The sequence below is a fragment of the Crocuta crocuta genome, unplaced genomic scaffold, assembly GCF_008692635.1.
Source record: "Crocuta crocuta isolate KB4526 unplaced genomic scaffold, BGI_CrCroc_1.0 scaffold433, whole genome shotgun sequence".
Taxonomy (NCBI): domain Eukaryota; kingdom Metazoa; phylum Chordata; class Mammalia; order Carnivora; family Hyaenidae; genus Crocuta; species Crocuta crocuta.
In genome coordinates this window covers 48,811-70,421 of record NW_027530001.1, presented here as the reverse complement: position 1 = coordinate 70,421, position 21,611 = coordinate 48,811, and the positions used below count along the sequence as shown (strand labels likewise).

The following is a 21,611-nucleotide window of genomic DNA, read 5'->3' as shown; positions in this document are numbered from 1 at the left end:
GCTAAGGGGATAGATGATGCTTGACTTTGAAATTAACAAGTTTTCCACCTATTTCTGCAAATATGAAATGGAACTGGTGTTGCATTTCACTGACTTCACCCTATTTCCTTCACTAAATATTTCTCTCGTGTGTCAGTCGAACTGCCTTTTTGTTTTTGCTGGTCAAGAAAACAAATACCAGAAACCAAACAAGCCAAAAAAACTAACAAAACAAAAATCCCAACTTTTTACTATTTTAAAATGTGTATTGCTACTGTTATTTATGCTCCTCGTAGACATCTGGGAGGGGTATCTCAAGTTGCCATTTGAGTTAATCAGCATTGAGAGTTGAAGAAAACAAGTTAAAGTTTGTAATTTTAAAAATAAGAAATTGTTAACATCTGTCTTTCTCACTAGAGAGGGTATTTAGTGTAGACTTGCTGTTGTGAGTGTGAAGAGGTGTCTTGAAAAAGACGTGTGTGTGTGTGTGTCTGTATGTGTGTGTAGCAATTACTATCCTTATCTTCTGTTTTGATTTTTCTTTTTTAAATTGTGGGACTACTTATTGCCCTTTAATTGCCTCATGGCCAAAGACTTATTCATAATGCCTGTTGACTAGAGCTCTCAGAGCCCTGGGCTTCTTCTTGAAGTTTGTGGTGAGTTAATGAGTTGAATCTGCAACTAGGTGATTACCTGAATTCTATGCAAGATTGCTTTTGGTCTATATACCAAAGAGTTTAGTTTTTACTTTTAGATAGGTGTAGATACAGCAAGGTTCTCTGGGAGTTATTTGATGATTTTTCATTCTAGAGTGTCTTACTTAGTCTGTGATAGGAAACTTCCTCAAGTTTGCATTAACTGATTGACATTAACATTACCAGCTTTTCTAGTTACTTGGTATTAGGTAGAGACTCTCCAGCTTTTAATATTGATGTTTAAAACATTATTGCCGCCAGTGAATCGGAAAAGCTTTGTTTAAGTATGCAAAACCTCAAAATGGACGTTTCCCATTTCAATTTTTGTTTAATAGGTGTCCTAAGTAATGATTAATATTCAGGATAGGCCAAATGTAAAAATCTCATGAAAAATACCAATACACAAGCATATTTAATGATGGCAATTTATTACAGTATTATGATATATATTTTACTTGTCCACAAGCCAGTTTTGTTATTTTGCTTACTAAACATAAAATTGAAACATGCATTGGCATGTGTTAACTAAAACATTAGGGTGCCATATTTTGCATGAGTGTGTATCAATCGTTTGTTTTCATTTGTTTTTCTTAAGTTTTGTCAGAAATATCTACCGGACAAATCTTCTTATCTTTTTCAATTAAGGGTGTGATTTAATTGTTTCATGGTAGTGAAATAGAGAGTGAAAAGAAATTTAATAGTATTTAAAGTTTTTTAATTGAATTAGTTTAAAGGACAAAAATGTGAAAGTATACACTTTCATGGGAAGACAATCTGAACCTAAAACATTGACTACTTAGTTTAGAAATACTATGTCAGTATGTGCTATTCAATATTACTTTTTAGAAAAATCACATTGAATAGGACTAAGTCAATAGCACTCATTCATGCATAACAAGGAAAACAAGGATTTTTTTGAAATCAATTGATCAGTTTTTGCAATAATTTACAACCGCTTTTTTCCTTTAAAAAACAGTACATTGCCGCTTCTAAGATAATTTATTATCATACCTCCTTTATTAATATGCATACTGTCTGACTTTTTTAAAAAGGATCTAAAGGAGGACTACACACGAGTGAAATATTTTCAAGCAATTAACTATTCTAATGAATGAACTGATGTGGAAACTGATTGTTCTCATCTTCTTCCTTCCAGATTTTAGATGAGTTTTGCAATGTGAAGTTCTGCGTAGATGCTAGTCAACCAGATGTAGGAAGCTGGCTCAAGTACATCAGGTTCGCTGGCTGTTATGATCAGCACAACCTCGTTGCATGCCAGATAAATGACCAGGTACGTTGTAAAGATTTTCTTGTCTTTTCTTTGAAAGCACTAAAGTATCAGCGAAGCCTGAAGAATAAAAATAACAGTGAGCTACAGGAGACCCTTGTGGCCTGTTTGTTGATAGGGTGAAAGGTAATGCACAAATATAAGTAAGATGCAGAATAAAGTTATTTGCAGCACTGTTTTCTTTCAGTGCTACTTTTTTGGGTGCTTTACTCACTTTGTAACAGTAAACTTCATAAATGTTTTAGTTTTCCGAGTGTGATTGGATGATTTAAACACTGAGCACTATTTATTGCTAGATATTCTTCACCTTTGTTTCTTTACCACCATAATAAGGAAACATTCATAGAAAGTATTGCGATACTCAAGAACACTTTATGAATTTGTGCAGAAATTGGAAGTGATACACTTGAAATATCATATATATCTTACTTGAAGTAGTAGGTAGATATATATGGATGACCTATATGTGGACTCATCTCACTATGCATTTTATATTGACTTGCCTGATTATAAAGGAGTAACACTTTTAGGTTAATCAAAATAGTTTTTTGTATATGTGAAAACTAGAAAAATATCACTGCTGGAAATTGCTTTATGGAGGCCCATGTAGTGAGGTGAACTGTAATAACAATAGCTATGAAATAAGATCATGAAAATATCATGAAGCATATTTTGCACTCAATAAAGTTAGGTTATGAATCTTGTAACTTAGTATGACAATACCTAAAACAACAAGAGGTTTAGCCTGTTAATTTTTTGTTTTATAAAAACTGCTGGGTTAGAATTTTAATTATGTCACCCATCATTTATTTCTTTTAACCCAATGGTTGCCTAAATTATATATGTTTCAAAGACCATATTAAAATAGTTGTTTGGCAAATTTATTGTGAAAATCACCACCAAGAAAAGGAAAAGTTTAAATTAGATGTTTCCAGTTGAAAGCTGTTAAGTAATGCTAGCATCATATGGTCTAAGACTCTGTTTCAATCATCATTATGAGATTATGCTTTGGCATTTTACCAGCTACCAGATAATTTTTACTGACTAAACTCTATTAGGTAGTAAATTGTAAAATTAGGTTTAAATGGGAATCATTTAAAAATCTTCAACATATTTCAAAAATAATAAACCAGTCAATTGAGCTTTTTTTTTTGTTTGTTTTTGCTGTAAGAAAACAAGAGGCATTATTGACAAAGGAAAACATCATTAAATTAGCTATTGATTGGGGGCAGAAAATATCCCAAGTTTGTCATATGAGTCACTGTCACATCAACAACAGCACTTTTTGAGCACATGCTATTTGTAGATGTGGGAAACACATAGATGTTCTATAAATGAATGATTTTTTCAGGCTATGTTTCTTAAAAGAAAGGAGCTGATGGACCTCAAAAGGGAGCTGTAAGATGAAATAATGTAATTATATCATAATAATTATTTGCTATCCATATTTACTGACAATAGGAGCTATCTCTCTGGGCAGATCAAACTGTTGTAGGATCAGTGAAAGAATGGTGTAAGAATGGGACTCGTGGCCACTACATTTTTTTCATTTAACATTTATGTGTCTACTATTTTATAGTAAATGCACTCATCATTGGGAATCTTAATTACATTAAAAAAGCGAAACTGTTTTCCTATTGCTGACTGTGAATTAGCTTGCTGATTAGGGTAGGCATTTATATTTTAACACAGTTACCTTTGAGGTACATGTTGTAAAATAGATTGCTTTCCAAAGAAAATATGCTGGTTTCATACCATAATGAATAGCATGTTTACTTATTTTAATGGAAGAATCAAGGAAAATAGTTAATCAGGAAAAACATAAAAGGTCAATATTAGACACATACCTATTATTTCTGTAAGCATTCATTTTAAATATGTGTGTTATGCTGGCAGAAATCTAAGATGGTAACAGACTGCATATCAAATAACATCATTGTGAAATTGACATTACATGGTCAAGTAAGTTCACCCATAAACAAGGAGACAGGAAAGCCAGAGGTAAAAGTCAGATTTGTGTGATAGGCAGTATAGGCATACAATCCTGCTTAGCCCAGTTGACAAGACAAAAGAGAATAGATACTCAAATAATGTATGCATATGTTATAAACGTATTCATCTTATAAGCTTGTATGCATAGTTCTAAAAGTTAATTAAGACTGCGATTTCAGACAGCTTTGAAATGTGAATGTTGGACTAGGTACAGTGAAAAAAAGAGCTGACTAAAGAGATTCTGTAGGTCTATTTTTTCGCTCTCTTTTCCATGAGGAGTAAGAGCTGCCAAGTGGTAAGCAAGTCAACTCATCACATAAGGAACACTCCCATTGTGTGAGATATATTTAAGGTCCATAAAGAGAGACACTGGATCAGGGGTAATTATTAAACACAAGCAACATCAACTCACCTGCACGACGCAAAAGTAAATGAAACACTCTCAAGAAATTATAAAAAAAAATATTTCTCTTCGTTCCAATTCTGAGATAGAACTCAAATTTTTTAAATGAATTTTAATACCATGACAGGTATAAGTTCAGGAGTCTAAAGAGGAAGAATGTCAGACGGATCTTTCCACTATAGCCTAGTCATGGGAATAATTATGGTATCTAATAAGGAAGGGAAAAGATGGCCCAGGACAAAACAAAGGTGTATGAGATATAGTTTATTTTTGCAAAGGTAGATATTTTTAGAAATTCTGACATTAAAGATCAAGCTTAGTCAATTTGGATCAGTTTTATAATGATGTGGAGGAGTGATATAAAAGTGAATGTTCTTGTTAAGATGATAATACAGTTGATGATAGTGAGATGGTAGAACGTGTGTACTGGATAAAACCCATATTTGATTTGTTTGGTGGTGAAGAAGTACTTAGAAACAGCATGGGTTTTGATTTTCAAGTAAAGTTGGAAAGGGGTGTAATCTGGTTCATCTCATAAAAACAAAGGCCATTCAATTAACATTTTTCTAATACCTGTATACAAGCATTTTATTTGAGGGGATTTTCCTGAATTTAAATTTTCGAGTAGATTTCTGTGAATTATTTTATTTCAGGGTTGTTGTTTTTTTTTTCCAGGCCAGAGTCAGCTTTGTGACAGTTTTCTTTCTTAATGCTTCCTAGAAAGACTCGAGCTTATTGTTTTTAGATGTCTCTTCATGTTTTCAAAATTATTGCAGTGATGTTTTTGGAGATAGGAGTTATGAAAATACTAGTATGAGTGCTTAAATCATAATTGCTAAGTAGCTACAGCTTCTGGCTGATATCCTTTACCAGCTCCCTGAAAATATTACATTAACTATAGTAATTTATCTTTATAGAAGAAGGCCACACTAAAGACACTAGTCAATTAAGCTCCAAACACATTCAGGTCATAAAATAGAAGATCTATTATAATATCCAAGGTTTTTTATCCTTGAAGTCCTAATTATTTTCCCTATAGTCCTTAAAGTTTGTGTACAATGTTACATAGCCACACTGCTGTGGGACCACATTTAGCTAGATATTTTTATTGAGACAGACAATGCTTCAATATTTTTACATTTTGCCAGTCTGAAATTGTCCCTGGTTGTTTTCAGGAGCAAGAGCTGGCACTGTGAGGTAGCGCAGGGTAGGATCAGAAGCAGAGAGTTGGATAATGACAGCTATTTCCAGAATAGATCCTCAGGAGGGCCAAATACGTAGAGGAAGCATGAACACAGTTAATTACTTTGAGTTTCTTTTACATCTAGAATCACCCATGTGTCTAATGTTAAGGAGGCAAACATCTAGATGGTTTGCTGAGGTTTTCTTTCTTTTTTATTCTGGATATTTTGATGTCCTTTCCTTTGATGTCTTGTAGATATCTTTACAGACCATTCTGCTGGGTGGAGGTAGCACACTGCTTTAGATTTGGTCTCAGCCCACTTCTGCCTTTCCCTCCATCCTTTGATAAGTTTCCTCAAACCTCCACATTTCTATACCTTTACCTTGATCAAAGACAAGATGACTCATAGACCCCTATCCACCTCAAACAAGGCCAGTTCTCATCTATGATATGTTCATAAATTTGAGGCACTTATGCAGTAGCTCTTTGGACACAGGTTTTCCTCTACTACTTTATGGTGAAACTATATTAGTTGTAATCAGACAGGTCATGAAGGCACAAGTCATGTAAGTTGACTTTTTAGACTCAAGACTTGGCTTTCCACTCATGATAATTAGAATGAGCTGGGTGTGTGCTTTGGGGTAACATTTTATATGTATGTGTGTATTCTGATCATAGAAAGGAACACGGGTTTCATTCAAACTCCTGGCCTGCCCTTAACGTGGTCTATAACTGGAATAAAGTTCTCAGAAACCCAGGACATTATTAATCTTGTCATTTACACAAGGTGATAAGTCCTTTCATTTTTAAACAGGCCCTTGACAGCTGGTATTTAGTAAGTAGAATAAGAGAAGTCTGCTGTTCACTTTGAATAAAAAGAAATGTGTCAATAAGAGATTATCCAATGCCTGATGTATATTTTGAAGAAATAAGATATAGAAGAATGAGGGCCCCTCAGAGAAATCAAGGTCACCATTCACTTAGGGGATTCTGCCAGCTCTCTTGTGGTTAATGAACGGCAGCAAGATTCTACAGTGTTTTCAGTTGGAACAGGCATTGTTCTCGTTTGTGCTTTACCTTATAAAGTTTTAACTGCTTCCAGGACGATCATGGCTGGATTGGCACACCCACTTTCCCTCTCTCCTTAGGTCCACGTCAATGCTTCTATCAGATGGCTGTGACACTAGACCAGTACTATTACTGCAAGCTTATTATGGGCTCAATTATCAAGTTATTTTCTTTGGCTTTTTACTGAGAAAAAAACGTTTTCCTGAATTATTCAATTAATGTAATTTGTACCAAAAAAGCAGGGAAGACCAGCTATGTAAAAAGCAAAATGTAATTTGTTCACCTCTTCCCACTTTTTAAAACTGTTTGCGTCAACTGTCAGGTAATTTGTTAATTTGCTCTTCCTTTACAAGGATTTCTGTCCACATTTTCTATGACCTCTTTTGATGTTAAAATTATTATTGGCTTTGGGCATTTTCTTCACTTTCCTTTTAAGTCAAGTTCCACTTTTATACCAAAGTTATGCTCTGCTGTTTTAAGATGAATGCCAGCTGGCAATACCCAGAGACTGGCCTTGTGAACGGTGCCTAAGCTGACTCTGGGCGGGGGGATGTTGTCTGGCTGATAAGTTACTTCCTTCACCCGAAGATGAAACTGTCTCAGACATAGTTTGCCATTTGATATTCACATGATAAAACAAACAGCACTGCCCTCCCTCCACCCAGAAAAAGTTTCCCTTGTGTAATGATACTCAGGACACAAGACAGCCATAACGCCACGCAGACTAGGAATTTTATGAAGATTAACAAATCACAGAAGTTCAGTAAGTGGATGACCTGAAGTATTCTGCACACATTTTGAGTAATTAGTGTTTGCATGCATAGGAAACCTTTCATTCAGGAGGATCTCAAAGCATCACATCCATAGGAGACTCCGCTCTTTCTGGAATGGTGCCAAAAAGATAGTCATCAGAATGCATTACAATCCATTAAGGAGGAAAACATGTTGGTCAAGAACACAAGAAAAGCCTTCAGCCTGGTAAAAAACCCAAAGATGATCTTTAGCTTCCTCATCATGTAATGATGGAACTCTTCCCAGGCATTCTGAAACCATGCAGAATGACCAGTTTTCATAGAATCAGATGAAATGGCCACATTAAAGACACGTGGCTAGTGGCTATTTCTTGTGGAGTCTGTAGAGTGATCCTTAGAGGCCATTTAATTGAAATTTATAAGACTTCCAGGCTGGGAACACTGTGGGCTTCAGGTATAATAGCAGGTGGATCTTTATCATTTGATCTATTTATACAAACTAAAAGCAACGGTCAGTTCTCTGTTATGTGTCATTCCAATAAGTTATACCTGGCTTTCTCTTCATGTTGTTAACAATGAAGTACAATAAAAGTACCTTTTATTTCTCAAAATACCTTTTAGTCTTTAGACTGGCATCCTAAAGACAAATATGCCACCTCTTTGGAGAAATGAAGGAAACTATGGGTGGTTTGCTTTGGTGGAACTTGGCCATGATAAAGCATCTGTTCTGTTGGACAAATATCTTTCCATTCTGTCATCAATCTCTAGGTCTCCTGTAGACACTTCTTGTATCTCTTACCAATATGGCCGAGAAAGTATGATAGGAGTCCTTCTTCTAGAGGCTAAAAACTTGACATTACTCCTGTCCTCTTGAACATTAAAGTTTCCCACACTGCTGTGGGTTGATCAGGCATCCAGACTATGTTTTCAAAAGCCAGCTCATATGCACACATTGTCTTTGTGGACCTGATGTGAACTCTCTGCAGCACCAAGGCTGACAGATGTGTTCATATCTAATGTTGACTTTGTTCAGATATGCAAACTGTCACCTCCTCCCCTCCCACCTACCTTCCAAATGTTAAAGTTCCATTCAGCCTTTCCTAGTCTTCTGACTGCTAAATTGCATGAAGCTATAGAAAATAAAGCAGTCAGGGTGAATTTGGGTAGCTGAAAGAGGAAGAAATCAACTGTCAACTTCAAAGCAAGAAGGACAGCAATAGTCTGAAAAAGTTGTCTCTCAGTACAGATTCTGCAGGGAGTATATTTCTCTATTATTTCAATTATTACAACTTCCTGAATAGGTTGAAGGTCATTCATAATTCACACTTGTGTCATTTTTAGACATGCCAAATGCAGTCTATTAAGCATAAATAAAACTTCAGTGCTTGACCAGGAAAAATAAACGGGGATTCATAACAATGAGGCCTTGTTCATCTTTTTAAAAGTAAATGATGTGTTTTCTTTTTTTTTTTGTTTCCCCCGCTATGCACTGAATTTCTCTTCTGTCTCAATAGTACAAGCACAATACTTTAAATTGATCCAAGCATAGCAAACTAGACTGTAAGTCTGGTCTGACAGATTCTAGATTTTTCTATTTTATAGGATAATAAACAAGGACCCATATTATTACCATTTATAAATACAAATAGTAGCATTGTCTATTTGATGGAGGATTAGGTTGAACACAGGCCTTGACAGTATAAAACAGAATTCGTCTAAAGTCTTTTATAGTCTATTAACTTTTCTAATGGAATGCCTATAAGCGTCCATACTCTTTTAGTGCTTGTGCTTTTGGACTGAAATAACATAACAAGATAAATGTTTAACAAAATATGATGAATTCCAATTCCAACTATAAATAATATATAACTCTACATAATGTATGTTATGTATGTATGTAGAGTATGTACGTGTGTTATGTATGTATGTAGAGTAGTACATTGTAAAAAATGTACTATATAAAATATACTACATAATTACATATCACTTATATGATATATAATTCGAATTAAGCATATTCTGTTAAACATTATTGATATTAATACATAAAATATGAGATTATTTGTATTATATGCAAATTAAAAATTTCCCCAAGGTGTATACTGTGCCACATTTACACATCACATATAAAATATATGTGCTTGGGCACATATATACTTACATATAACATTGTATGAAAATATACTTTTGGAAATCTAAAATTTGTTAAATCAAATCCAATCATCATGGCCTTTTATCTCTAGCTTAGCCTTCTGAACATTAAGTAAATGGATATTCTTTTGGCATTTGGAATTTGTTTCAAGGTTTGATTAAAATACATTAAGTATAATAGTTATGTTTAGAGTAATTCCTATATACATGTGTAGTATTACATGTATGCCTTAAATTGTGAATTTTACCACTAGTAAAAGTGAACAATTTGGGGCATTTCAAGTTTTATTTTCAAATACTTGAAAGACTTAGCATTAAAAAACATGTTCAGAAATTTCACTACTATGCTATTTAAGCGAATTTAAAAAATAAAAAATGTACAAAATGATCTACTAAATATTAACTATAAATATTCCTTCTTATAAATTCAGGCATCCAGAGATCTAGATATTTATCCAGACTTAAAAAGATGGAAATATAGCTTTGGAAATATAAAGAGAGCCCACAAAGATACTGAGAAACTTAAAGTTTTTATATGATAAAATGGAAAAAACACCTTAACTTTAAAACGTGTCAAATGTATGGACACTTAGGTCATGGTCATAACATGTTGTGTTTCTGGAATTTGGTATTAGCTACCAAACAGAAAATTCTGGAGGAGTTAACACATTTTAAAAATATTTATCATGACTTTTAAAAGAATGGAATTTTTATATATTCCTATTTTCTTATACTCTAAGGTCCTGTTCCTCTTATCTTTCAACTTATATTGTGAAGAACTGAGTTTTTTTCCCCTGTAATAAACCATTTTGAGAACACAACAAAATAATAAATCAACAACCCTTTTGTATCAATTTGAACTTTTTCAAGTGTTTGAGTCTTTGGGGTCCCTCTTTATGTACTTGAGTTGAATTCATCACAAAATCCCAGATCAGAACATTTTTATTTTGGATCCAGATAACTTTTTCCATAGAACCCCCTGATGGGAGAAGAGATCTTTTCTTTTATGGAATTTAACAGAGTAATTGATTCCCTTCCATTTTTCTCCAACACAAAAACCAGAGAGGTTATATTGGTAGGATCTCTGCTTCTGGTACGTAACTCAGATAACATATAATTCATAGGACTGCCATAGAGCCGAGATTTTGAGAATATACTGGGTTTAAAGACGTTACGGTTATATTTTTTAGGAGCATGGCCAAGAATACTTAATATACAAACCTGTGGGAAAAAAGCTACATAAGTCACTTCTGTTATTTATTGTATCTTATTTGCTGAAAGACCTGTTTTATAACATAAAAGTGTAGATGTGATATCTTATTTCCGAAAGGCTTGATTCCTCCAAGATTCCGTTCCATCATTCCTCAACACAATTGTTTGGAGACAACAAATTGTCACTATGTTTTTGTTTAAACCACTCCTCTCCTCTCTCAAAGGCCTGCCTGTGTATTATTATTGCTAGGACATAAATTAACTTTAGATGTCGACAGCACTGGATTTGAGTATTCAAATTAGATATGGGGGCCATTGTAATCATAGGTGGAAAAACAGAATTTTGCCCAATCTAAGATCCGGAGAGATGAGATATAAAGAGGATCGCAAGTGGTAGCAACACCTTGAAAGAAAGCACTAGAATTGTAAGGGTGTGGTAGATGGGACTTTGAGGCACATTCTTACTGCTATGTGAGGAAGCGTGCCCAGAATCTGCCCTCATTACGTCTGGCGCTTGCCAGTTCTTTTCAAACCTCAGTTTCATGAGCACCATAAAAATTCACTTAAAATCGAAAAGAACACCCTGAAGTTAAAACCCACTCTGCTTTGCCTTGCCTTTCATGGCCTGGAATGTCACCTTTTACCTCCAGTAAATAAAGCCAACATCAACACTCTTCCGTGTCTTTTATTTTTTATGCACTCAATATTCTTCACATGACAATCTGGACACTTAAAGGGAAATTACAGTAGTGATCTATGTCGCTGCAAAGAGAATTGTCTCTATAAAATATAGTTACAATGTACCTATCATTTTCTTTTGTTTCTTGGACTGCTCACATTGGATTGAGTAAGTCTAAAATGGAATTAAACGAGACATGATTAATAGTGGACTACAAAGAAATGGTGATATCATGATACTTTCTTAAAATGACCTGCCATGTATGTCTAACGAAGCAGCGATCCCCAACAGAGACAATTGCACTGCTTTACGGTCTTGCAGGGTTTTGTCTCTTTAACCTCACTATTTCCGAGAAGCCACCGAAAAGTTCTAATATGTCACAATTCAAATGTCAACATGTTGTTGGAAAGGAAGCTAATAAGTTAAACCTTTGAGAGATGCCAAAAAAAGAGGTGATTCAAACTGTTGAGAGAAGTCCATTGTTTTCTAAGGGGAAATAGAACTCCAGAATGAAATAGGGTACTTATAAGCATTTAACTGGAAGGTTGAGGGGGAACAAAGCAAATGCACAATCACTTTTTTTTCAATCTGATAACTTTTTGAATAGGGCTGTTCCTCTCAATGTACTGCCAGAAACAGGGAAGTGTGAGGGTTAGGGTTAATAAGATACAAACTGAAAATTCACTCGTTTTTGTAGAAATAGCACATAGCATGGAATAATTTTCTTAAGATAGCTCGAGTCTATCTGTGGGTGGATATAAAGAATCTTAGGTCATATTCTAGAACATTTTATGTTTGGAATTATTTTCTGTAAACCCACTTCACCTGGTTAAATTACTGTTGAATGAAAAAGAATGATTTTATTTTGACAGGAAAGAAACTAAACAGAAAACACTGCTCATTGAGTTATTTTTTGAATTTAGCACAATTTTCTACTGTGATGTTTTTATAGAAAAAAGTAAACAATTGGACTTTAGAGCCACCTACTGGAATAAAGAGGCACATGCTTACATTTGATATCCTCTGCTTTTCAGAAGATAAACAAATAGATAAATACAATTAAAGTTATGCACATTTCTGTTGATCTTATAAGATATTAACCTACTCAATTTTTCTCAGTTTGAAATATCAAATATCCTGTAAGAAACCAGCAGAGTTAAAGCAATGCCCTCTAAAAATATATTCTCATAGTTCTTAGTAATTTGTGTGATGTGAGTTTTCTCCCCATTGGATTGAGACTGAGCAGAATCAAATCCATCGTTTATTTACTGTCTTTGTTGCTGCTTTTGGTAGTGTGTGTGTGTGTGTGTGTGTGTGTGTGTGTGTGTTACTGGTCTCACTTTCACCAGTTAATTGTGTAACCGCATTCTTTCTTCTACAACCTCTACCTGGTCATGGAATTGTTATGTAACATATAATCTTAGAATAAAATTTAAAAACTAAGAACATTTTTGTGATAAAATGAATAAGCACCTTAAACAGTTTCATGATTAAGTGATTTTTTTTTATTGAGATGTAATTGTCATATAACATTATTTTAGTTTCAGGTGCATAAGGTAACGAATTAGATATTTGTATTTTTTTGTGAATTAAATGCATTTAAATGAAAAAACCCTGGAGCCCAGACAAGTAAGTTGGACGATGACTTGCCTAAGGTCACACAGTGTAGCTGGTCAAGGTGTTGGGGGGAAAGTAGGCAGTTCTAGGAGATTATAGGTCCACACTTGCCCTCCAGCAGTTTAGGCAGTCATTAACAGATTTATCTGACTTTTTTCCTCCTCAGAATTTTGCTAGAAAGCAGGGGAATAAGCACCACCCCCTACCACCCTGGTGAATGAGTCAGAGAGTGGGAATCAGGAGCTGGGGCATGAGGTCAAGGCCTGGACCTGGGAGTACTGATGATTGGTGAGAGAGGGATCAAGTTTTTTAAAAACAAAATAATCTCCTTTGACGATGTGCTCTACAGACCAGTTCTTTATGTCATGTCCTTCCAACTTATTCCCTTAAAAACACCTTGTTGGGAAGGTGCTGCTTTGGAGAACATGCTGAGGGAGGACGTGTGTGGTTCAGAGAAGGGAAAGTTCTTTGCTAACCATGACACAAAGGTGTATGCGACATGTTAAGCCTTGCCTTAAGACAACTTGATAGGTGAGGTCGGATTTGGGAAACATTTGTGACCTGGCATGAGAATCGCAGCTTTCCATTGGTCATCAGAAGGCTAATTTCCAGGACCTAAAACAGGAAGTCACACTTCTTTAGACAAAAATAATAAGAAATATTTTTGTTATGCTCTGAGAAAATGTACAGATATTAGTGCATAGCTTGCCCTTTCTTAATATTCACTTCTTTCTCTCTTCCCGCCCCACCCTTTCTGGTGTCTTGAAGATATTTTATAGAGTAGTCACAGACATTGCACCAGGAGAGGAGCTCCTGCTGTTCATGAAGAGTGAAGACTATCCCCATGAAACTATGGCTCCGGATATCCATGGTTAGTACTGTTCACACCCCATCCTCATTGCCCTCATTCAGCTGTTGTGATGGACCATCCCCCATGGGTCCATCACACTTGGTATTTGTCAGTTTTCCTGGCTCTTCAATGTCACTTTTCACAAAACTCCTTCTCTTGTGAGTGGTTCTTTTCTTGGCTCGACGTCTGGCTAATATTACTGTGAAGTTCAAGTAAGTAGAGGTCTTGCCTCAAGTGGAGACCAAAGGAATTCTGAGTGTTTCAACTGAGATATCATACGGTTAAGCGTTTTTGTCGATACCTTAGCCTATGGTGAGAATCCTTTCCCTATACAAAAGTCATTTCAGGGAGCTCAGTTTGGGCTTTTGTAAGTGTAGTGGATGTTTCTTCCCGTCTAATGTTCTATTCCTGGGAAAAGTATGTCTATTTGAGTAAAATCCTCGCTGGTGTGTCAATACGGGAGAGGGCTGGGGGAAGGGGTTTGGGAGAAAAATACACATGAGGGAATTTTACAGCCAGAGAAATTTGTATTTGCCAGAGGCCTATTCTAAATCAAATGAATTAGAATTATTAGTTATGTGTGTACAGGACAGATCAAGTGAAAATTCTACCCGTATTGAAGTGCTGCCATTGGGATGAGAATTTAGTACTTTTTTCTTTCTCTTTCCTATTTCTTTCTCCTAATATAACATGATTTAGTTCAACATAATCTAGTGGTGTCTTTAGAATGTTTTAGAGTTGGAAGGGCCACTGGGAAGGGTTACTCACTCCAGCTTAGCTGACAGGTGGAGACAGAGCCACCTCCCATCCCTTTGGCCTTCCAGACAGGAAAACTTCAGCCTCTGCGCTCTGTAGCTCTTGCGAAGGAAGCTACCGGTTTTGGCTAGCTCTTTACTTGAACATTTTTTTCCTTTGGCTGAGCTGCATTCTGTCTCTTTGTAGATTATACCAGTTATATTTTTGAGAACCTTCTGGAAATTGTTTTCTTCATAGAAACCCGGTGTTCTCAACCAACCTGGTAGAGCTTAAGCCTGAATAGGGAGTCTTACCCAATGGGGTCTGGGACAGCTGAGGCATGAAGGCATAGGATATGAAACGTAATCTGAACTTTCTCTAGTGCAAAGCAACCTTCCCTGGGGAATGTTAGACCTAAAAAGGTTTTCCAACAATTATTTGTAGAAGTATGAGTGATTAGCTTACTATTCTAAAAAGCCTCAGTAAAAATGACTATTCTTTTAGGGCTACCATTCATAGATTATCTTCCTTTACAACACCCTTGAACTCATCAGATGCTTTTTGTTTTCATTGTGTCATACACACACACACACACACACTATATACCGGATATTATATGCTCTCCATTTATTACCTCATTTAGTCATATACATAGATCAATCCTGTAAGAGAGGAGTCATTTCTATTATACAGATAGAGAAACTGAGGCTACCTAAGGCTAGGTAAGTTGGCCAAGACCACATGACTAGAAAGAGGGAGAGTCAGCTTTCAAACCGAGGTCTTACTGTCTGTAAAACCTAGGCCTTCCCACCCATTCTGTGGCTTGGAGATTCTGTTTGTGTTCAGGCTGCTGGTGAGATCCTAAATGTAGATCTTAAATATTGTGAATAGTATAACAGATTCTAGGAAAAGGCCCCATTACCTGATTAATGTCATCGAGAAATCTGTTTTTAGAGATGAGGTGATTTATTTTAGAATGCCCCCTTCTTCCTTAACCCTCTATGGTCCAAAGTTGACACAGTCTATTACATCAACATGCTGCTTTCTTTACTGTTCTGGCCCCCCTGTTACTGGTTTCATTGAAGTGAAACCAGTTTTGTATGTGGATTAGAGGAGTGGTGTCTCTTTTGACCTCTCTTTTGCTTCTCACACCATGTTTAGGGTTTGTGACTTTCAGTGGCTTTCAGTTCCTTTCTCAGCATGGATCCCCCAAATCCCTGAGGGACATGCTACCTTCTCTGACTTCACTTCCTTTTGGTCCCCTATGTGCACCCTATCAACCTGCCCTATTTTACTACAGTTTTGCTTTTCCACAAGCTGCCATGCTCTTCCTGGCCTTGATCATTGGTCCACGCTGTTCCCACTTCCTGGAACATCCTCCCTCATCCCTGCCTGATGCTTGCTCATTACAAAGCCTTTTCTGAGCCTTTCTTCTTCAGATTAGATGGATTAGACATGTTCCTCTGAGCTCCTTTAGGCCTTACGCATGTATCTGCCATAAAGTATATCACCTTCTATTTGTTCACATGTGTATCCCCTTGAGTTTCTTATATAGTCTTTCCCTAGCAAAATGCCTCACATTTGTTGGTGACTAAAATATTCCCTCAAAAACATTCAGTCAATGAAAAGCTGGGTCCTGGCTGCAGGTCTATAAAACAGGGATTGTGTATCATGCTGCTCGGGGTGTCTTTTCAGCATTCTGAGTTGTTTTCAAGCCTTCTGTGATTGTGTGTATGTGTGTGTGTTTGTGTGTGTGTGTGATCTGTGCATAGTATGGCCTCATGAGCAGGCAAAAAGCTCTTCAGATGGAGAGAATAGGTGTAATACCATCACTGCCTGACACCTTATAACCTTTTTATCTCTAGTCGCCACTGTTACCATTTATTTATCTTACCGATTCAAAGGGCAAATTCATGATATGTTGGCTGTTTAACAAGGCCCTGCCAATTAGTGCTGACCCTAAGGTAACATAAATTAGCCTAGAAGGGTACTAAAAACATCCCATGTCCCATTATGTGGTAATGATGAATGTAATGAAACATCCAAGTTTACTGATACTAATCAGGTGTAAGCATGACTCAGAGAGGGACTCTGTGTCCCATGTGCCCTCCAGGTAACATGGCACAGTGAGAAGTGTATGAGACAGAGATGGGTTCAAATCCTGGCACAACCACTTGGCTCTCTAGTCCCTGACTGGTTTCTGAACTTCTCTTAGCTTGAATAGCTTCATCTGAAGTTGGAATTAAAAATGTGTCATATAATTTCTCATGATCGGGTTTTGAGAAATATCAATAATCTGTGAACAGGGTTGAGGGACTAGATTATGCGCAGTAAGGAGTCATTATTACTTTTAATGTCATGTGAATATCAAACCCCAGAAGGGTTTAAGCCATAAGGTTTTATCTGGTAAGAAGGCTGTACTGTAGCCGCAGCCAGCATGCTATTGTGCCAGGCTCTGTCCTGTATATGTATTCCTTTTAATTCATATTAAAATTGAAGTGGTGGAAATAACAACTAAATGATTTCTATTACGTCTTTCATAACTCAATTAAAACTGCCGGTTTGTGGTGACACTTCTGATCGCCCAGTCCTGGTAACATCTGAATTATTTTCGCAGAAGAGCGGCAGTATCGCTGTGAAGACTGTGACCAGCTCTTTGAGTCCAAGGCGGAACTAGCAGATCACCAGAAGTTCCCCTGCAGCACCCCTCACTCAGCATTTTCAATGGTGGAAGAGGACTTCCAACAAAAGCTCGAAAGTGAGAACGATCTCCGAGAGATACACTCAATCCAGGAGTGTAAGGAATGTGACCAAGTGTTCCCTGATTTGCAAAGGTTAGAAATGGCTTCTTGCACTATGAGACATGTTATTTCCTCTGCCAATAAAATGCAGTTATGCTGAGTTTTCAGAATGTATTCAGATGGGAAATTTGGAATTGTGATGAACCTGACAAGTGTGTCAGTGACATGCTCATAAATCAGTTTTCCCTGGAAACTCTTATCTGTAAAATGTTCACAAGCAAGTTGGAATTAGTTATTTTGATGCTAGATGGAAAATAGTATGTTTATATTTAAGCAGTATTATCGGCAACTGAAAGAAAGCGTAATGTTACAGCACAAACTATGACTTAGAGGAAGGATCAAGAACGCTAGAATGACACTGATGCCATTTAAACTAATCATTTGTCAAAGAGTAAAGCTGGTTCCAGAAACACCTAGTTGATTAAAAAAAAAAAAAGATTGGTTCTGGTATACACTTACTGAAAGATCGATGACCTTTTGATAGATCACTGTAACCCATGGATTTAATTTCAACTATCTAAGCTGCACATATATAAAAGAATAACAAAATCATGCCCAATGAAGCAAATGCTTTATTTCCCAAAAGGCAAAAAATAAACATAATCTAAATGAAATTATTCTTTAATACTTATTTTTAACAAAGTGAAAATCATGTATCAGCAATATAATAACTTTTTATAGGCTTTTGAACTTCATTCAAGAACTTTTTTTTTACTTCTATTAAAGAAAACAGCAAACCTGGAGCCTACCCTTTGAGAACTACATTGATTATTATGTTTCAAAATAGTTTTTCTGATCAGAGATACAGAAGCAGCTAATACGTTTTCTGTTTGCTTCTACCTAACGATTTTTGCCTTGGCCCACAAACAGTTTTAACAATTGTATTTATTTCTTTGCTTTTAAGTCCAGAAATGATCCTTGGAATTTATAATCAGAACCTCAAATGAACATAACCGTGTATTTAAATGGCTATGGTAGTGTATCAACTGGCCTTAAGAGTGTGAATTACTCATGGTTGACCTTGGATACTTCATCTGTTTCACTTTATCATGTTGTTCCCTTTCTTTCCTCAGTGTCTCCCCTTCTTCTCTCTCCTTTTCACCTCCATTGATGGTCCTGCATCCTCTTCTCTGTCTAGACTTCTTACAGGAAAAGATTTCATATTGTAGTCATTGATTTTAATGGATAAACAACTTCAATCAGCATCAAGGATAACCCATTCCTTGAGGAGACTGAGTCAAAAGAATAAATGTCTAGGCTTGAAAATTCTGGCCTGATTTAGCTTTTAGAGAGAAAACATTGTGGGAAAAGAAGGGCTTGCCCAGTACCCTTCAAACTCATCTTTACCATTTAATATAAATCCACATAGAGAATCAATCTGTTATAAATGTTTGCTAAAACCTAAATTTGTAATAGAAAAAAGTCAGAGCATGTCTCATAAATGTAATTGTGCCCAAATTAAAAAATAGAATGAGACTAATAAATACCTGTGGGTAAGGAAAGTATTTATTACTGTAAAGCAGTATCTCTGATGCCAGAGATTCTGTATTATTTCTTTCAATTTTGCTATCAAAATAACGGACAGCATTATAAAACAAAAAACGGTGGATTAGACACTAAAATGTAATTCCTACCTCCCACTAGAAGTGTATGGTGACACCTAGGTAGAGAGAGATTCTTATTCTTACTGGCTCTGGGATTGAGGCTGAGTCAACTCTACTTCAACCAAAACCAACTGTCAGTTTGGTTCCTTCAGTCAAGCATTCGGTGGGAAACAATAAGGAAACCTATTTATCTGGTATTGGATGAGCCCTAAGAACTTACTTTTTGGTAACTCAGCCAGATGGATATAGAATGTCACCATGCAGCCTGAGGTCAACCATGCGAGTGGTGTTTTTGGTTATATAATTTAGTCATGTGCAGAACTTACATTCCCTGAATATTTTCCCCTTTATTGGATCCTATGTTGTTGCTTTACACTTTAAACAAATGAGAAATCCTTTTTTGACATGATAATTGTTCTGTATCTTTTCTATCAAATGTTGAGAAAAATACCCCCTGCCTCCCAAAAAAGAACAAACAACAAAGAGCAAGGAACAAAGGTGAATATGCAAAAATTGAAAAGACCCTGGAAAGCTAGGCAAGGCTCTACAAAATAGGATGAAGTTCTATGAAGAGTGAAGCCTCATTAATGGCTGACTGGATGCCTCCTGTGTTTGGCATCCAGTGAAAGAAACACACATTTGGTTTTATAAGAACCAGTTGCCTTTTGATTCTTTATCATTGATTAGCTGATAGCTGATAGTTCCATGGAACAATATGGATTTTATTCTAGATTAGAAGGAAGGAAGGGAGGGAGGGAGGGAGAAAGAGAGAGAGAGAGAGAGACAGAGAGAGGGAGACAGAAAGAAAGAAAGAAAGAAAGAAAGAAAGAAAGAAAGAAAGAAAGAAAGAAAGAAAGAGAAAGAAAGAAAGAAAGAAAAGAGTTCTCCTTGTGCTGCTAGATCTTTCTCTCCTCATATGCCATGTACTGTTCTCTGGAAGCCCGATCATATCCTTGGAGTAAGGGCACACGAATAAGACTCAATCTACTGGCCTATCTCTCCCATTAGATTTCAGAGTTTATGATTTGACATACATATTGGAATACATGTCATCAAATGGCATGCCTTCTGGGGTTGCTGAGGCTGACAGCAAGTATATGAATCTGTGCCATGATTTTGGAAGATGTCCCTGACTCAGGTTAATAATAAGTGCAGCTGATGATATCTCCCTCTTAACTCCCTTAATAACATTTCAACTTGTGTAACAAACAGAGGATTACATATCGTAGATAAAGGTAGGACTGTTCTTGTGACTCACACACCTGTACTCTACTGGCACCTTTTGTTCACAGAGATATCACCATTTGTGCTCAAACAGAATAGCATTACAAAGTCGACTGACTCATGGGGAAGGAAAAATAAGTTCATGTGCCAATATGAATAGAGTTGTAGAGAGGAAGCTGCAGAAGAGAAAACAAATGGGAAAGACATTTCTAATTTATCAAGATATGAGAAAGGACACTTCTTTTTGTCACGCACCATGCCATGCACACAGTCTAACCAACTACGGGGTATATTCTAGGTGCACAGGGGTCTTACTGATACTCAACTTTAGAGTATTTATCTCACAGAAAAATAAAACATGGCAAAGAAAGAGTGCTTGCATGCTTGGTAGGATTTTTTATTTTTAAAAATATCTTTTTACTATGTAAAGTTTCAAAATATACAGAACTAGGGAGGATGGTGTAATAAACCCCCACATGCTCAGTTTCAGTAATTATCATACGAGGCCAGTCTTGTCTCAGCTATACTTGTTTGGAGTATTGAAACAAATCCTGGACATTATGTCATTTTATTCATAAATACCTCAGTATGTATCTGTAGAAAAAAAGGACTCTTTAAAACACAAGTTTCTACACCACACTTTAAAAATAATGATTCCTAAATACTACCAAATATAAAGTCAGTGCTCAGTTCCCCCCTCCATTATCTCGTTATTTTTAGTTTTTTGTTTGAATTACGATCATAATAAGATCTGCCAATTGGTTGGCATGTCTCTTCTGTCTCTTTTAAATTTTTTCATTAAAAAACTTTTAATGTTTATTTATTATTTTTGAGAGAAAGAGAGACAGAGTGTGAGTTGAGAAGGGGCAGAGAGGGAGGGAGGGAGACCCAGAATCTGAAGCAGGCTCCAGGCTCTGAGCTGTCAGTTGAGAGCCCAGCGTGGGGCTTGAACTCAAGAACCGTGAGATCATGTCCTAGCCAAAGTCAGATGCTTAACTGACTGAGCCACCCAGGCACCTCTCTTGTGTCTCTTTTAATTTATAACTTCCTCCAGTCAAAGTCTGTCTTTTTCTTTCTCTCCCTCCCTTCCTCCCTCCTTCCCTCATTAAAATGTATTTATAGAAGAAGCTAAGTGCTTTTTCCTGTAGCATTTCCTCCAGTCTGGAGTCTACTGATCATGTCCCCTTGGTGTTAACATCTTTCTCCGTCTTTACTTCCTGTAAACTCAGTTACATCCCAAGCCTTGATCAAATTTAGGTTCATTGTTTTAAGAATAATACCTCACTGATGCTATGGTTTACTTCCTTTAGAAGGCACAAGATTTATTTCAGGATTGCCTACATTTATTAATTGTTTATTTGCTGTAAAATGAATGTTT

General features: G+C 36.3%; 1 protein-coding gene across 7 annotated transcripts in view; it reads left to right on the top strand.

Moving 5' to 3' along the window:
* MECOM (MDS1 and EVI1 complex locus) overlaps positions 1-21,611 on the top strand; it is a 62,625-nt gene that overhangs the window by 1,122 nt on the left and 39,892 nt on the right. For all 7 annotated transcript variants that reach the window (XM_077763638.1, XM_077763634.1, XM_077763633.1 and 4 more), the window contains exons 2-4: positions 1,831-1,965; positions 13,788-13,890; positions 17,222-17,438. In XM_077763638.1, the coding sequence (XP_077619764.1) occupies positions 13,842-13,890; positions 17,222-17,438 (266 nt within the window). In that variant the 5' untranslated portion in view covers positions 1,831-1,965; positions 13,788-13,841. The remainder of the gene's footprint in view (positions 1-1,830; positions 1,966-13,787; positions 13,891-17,221; positions 17,439-21,611) is intronic.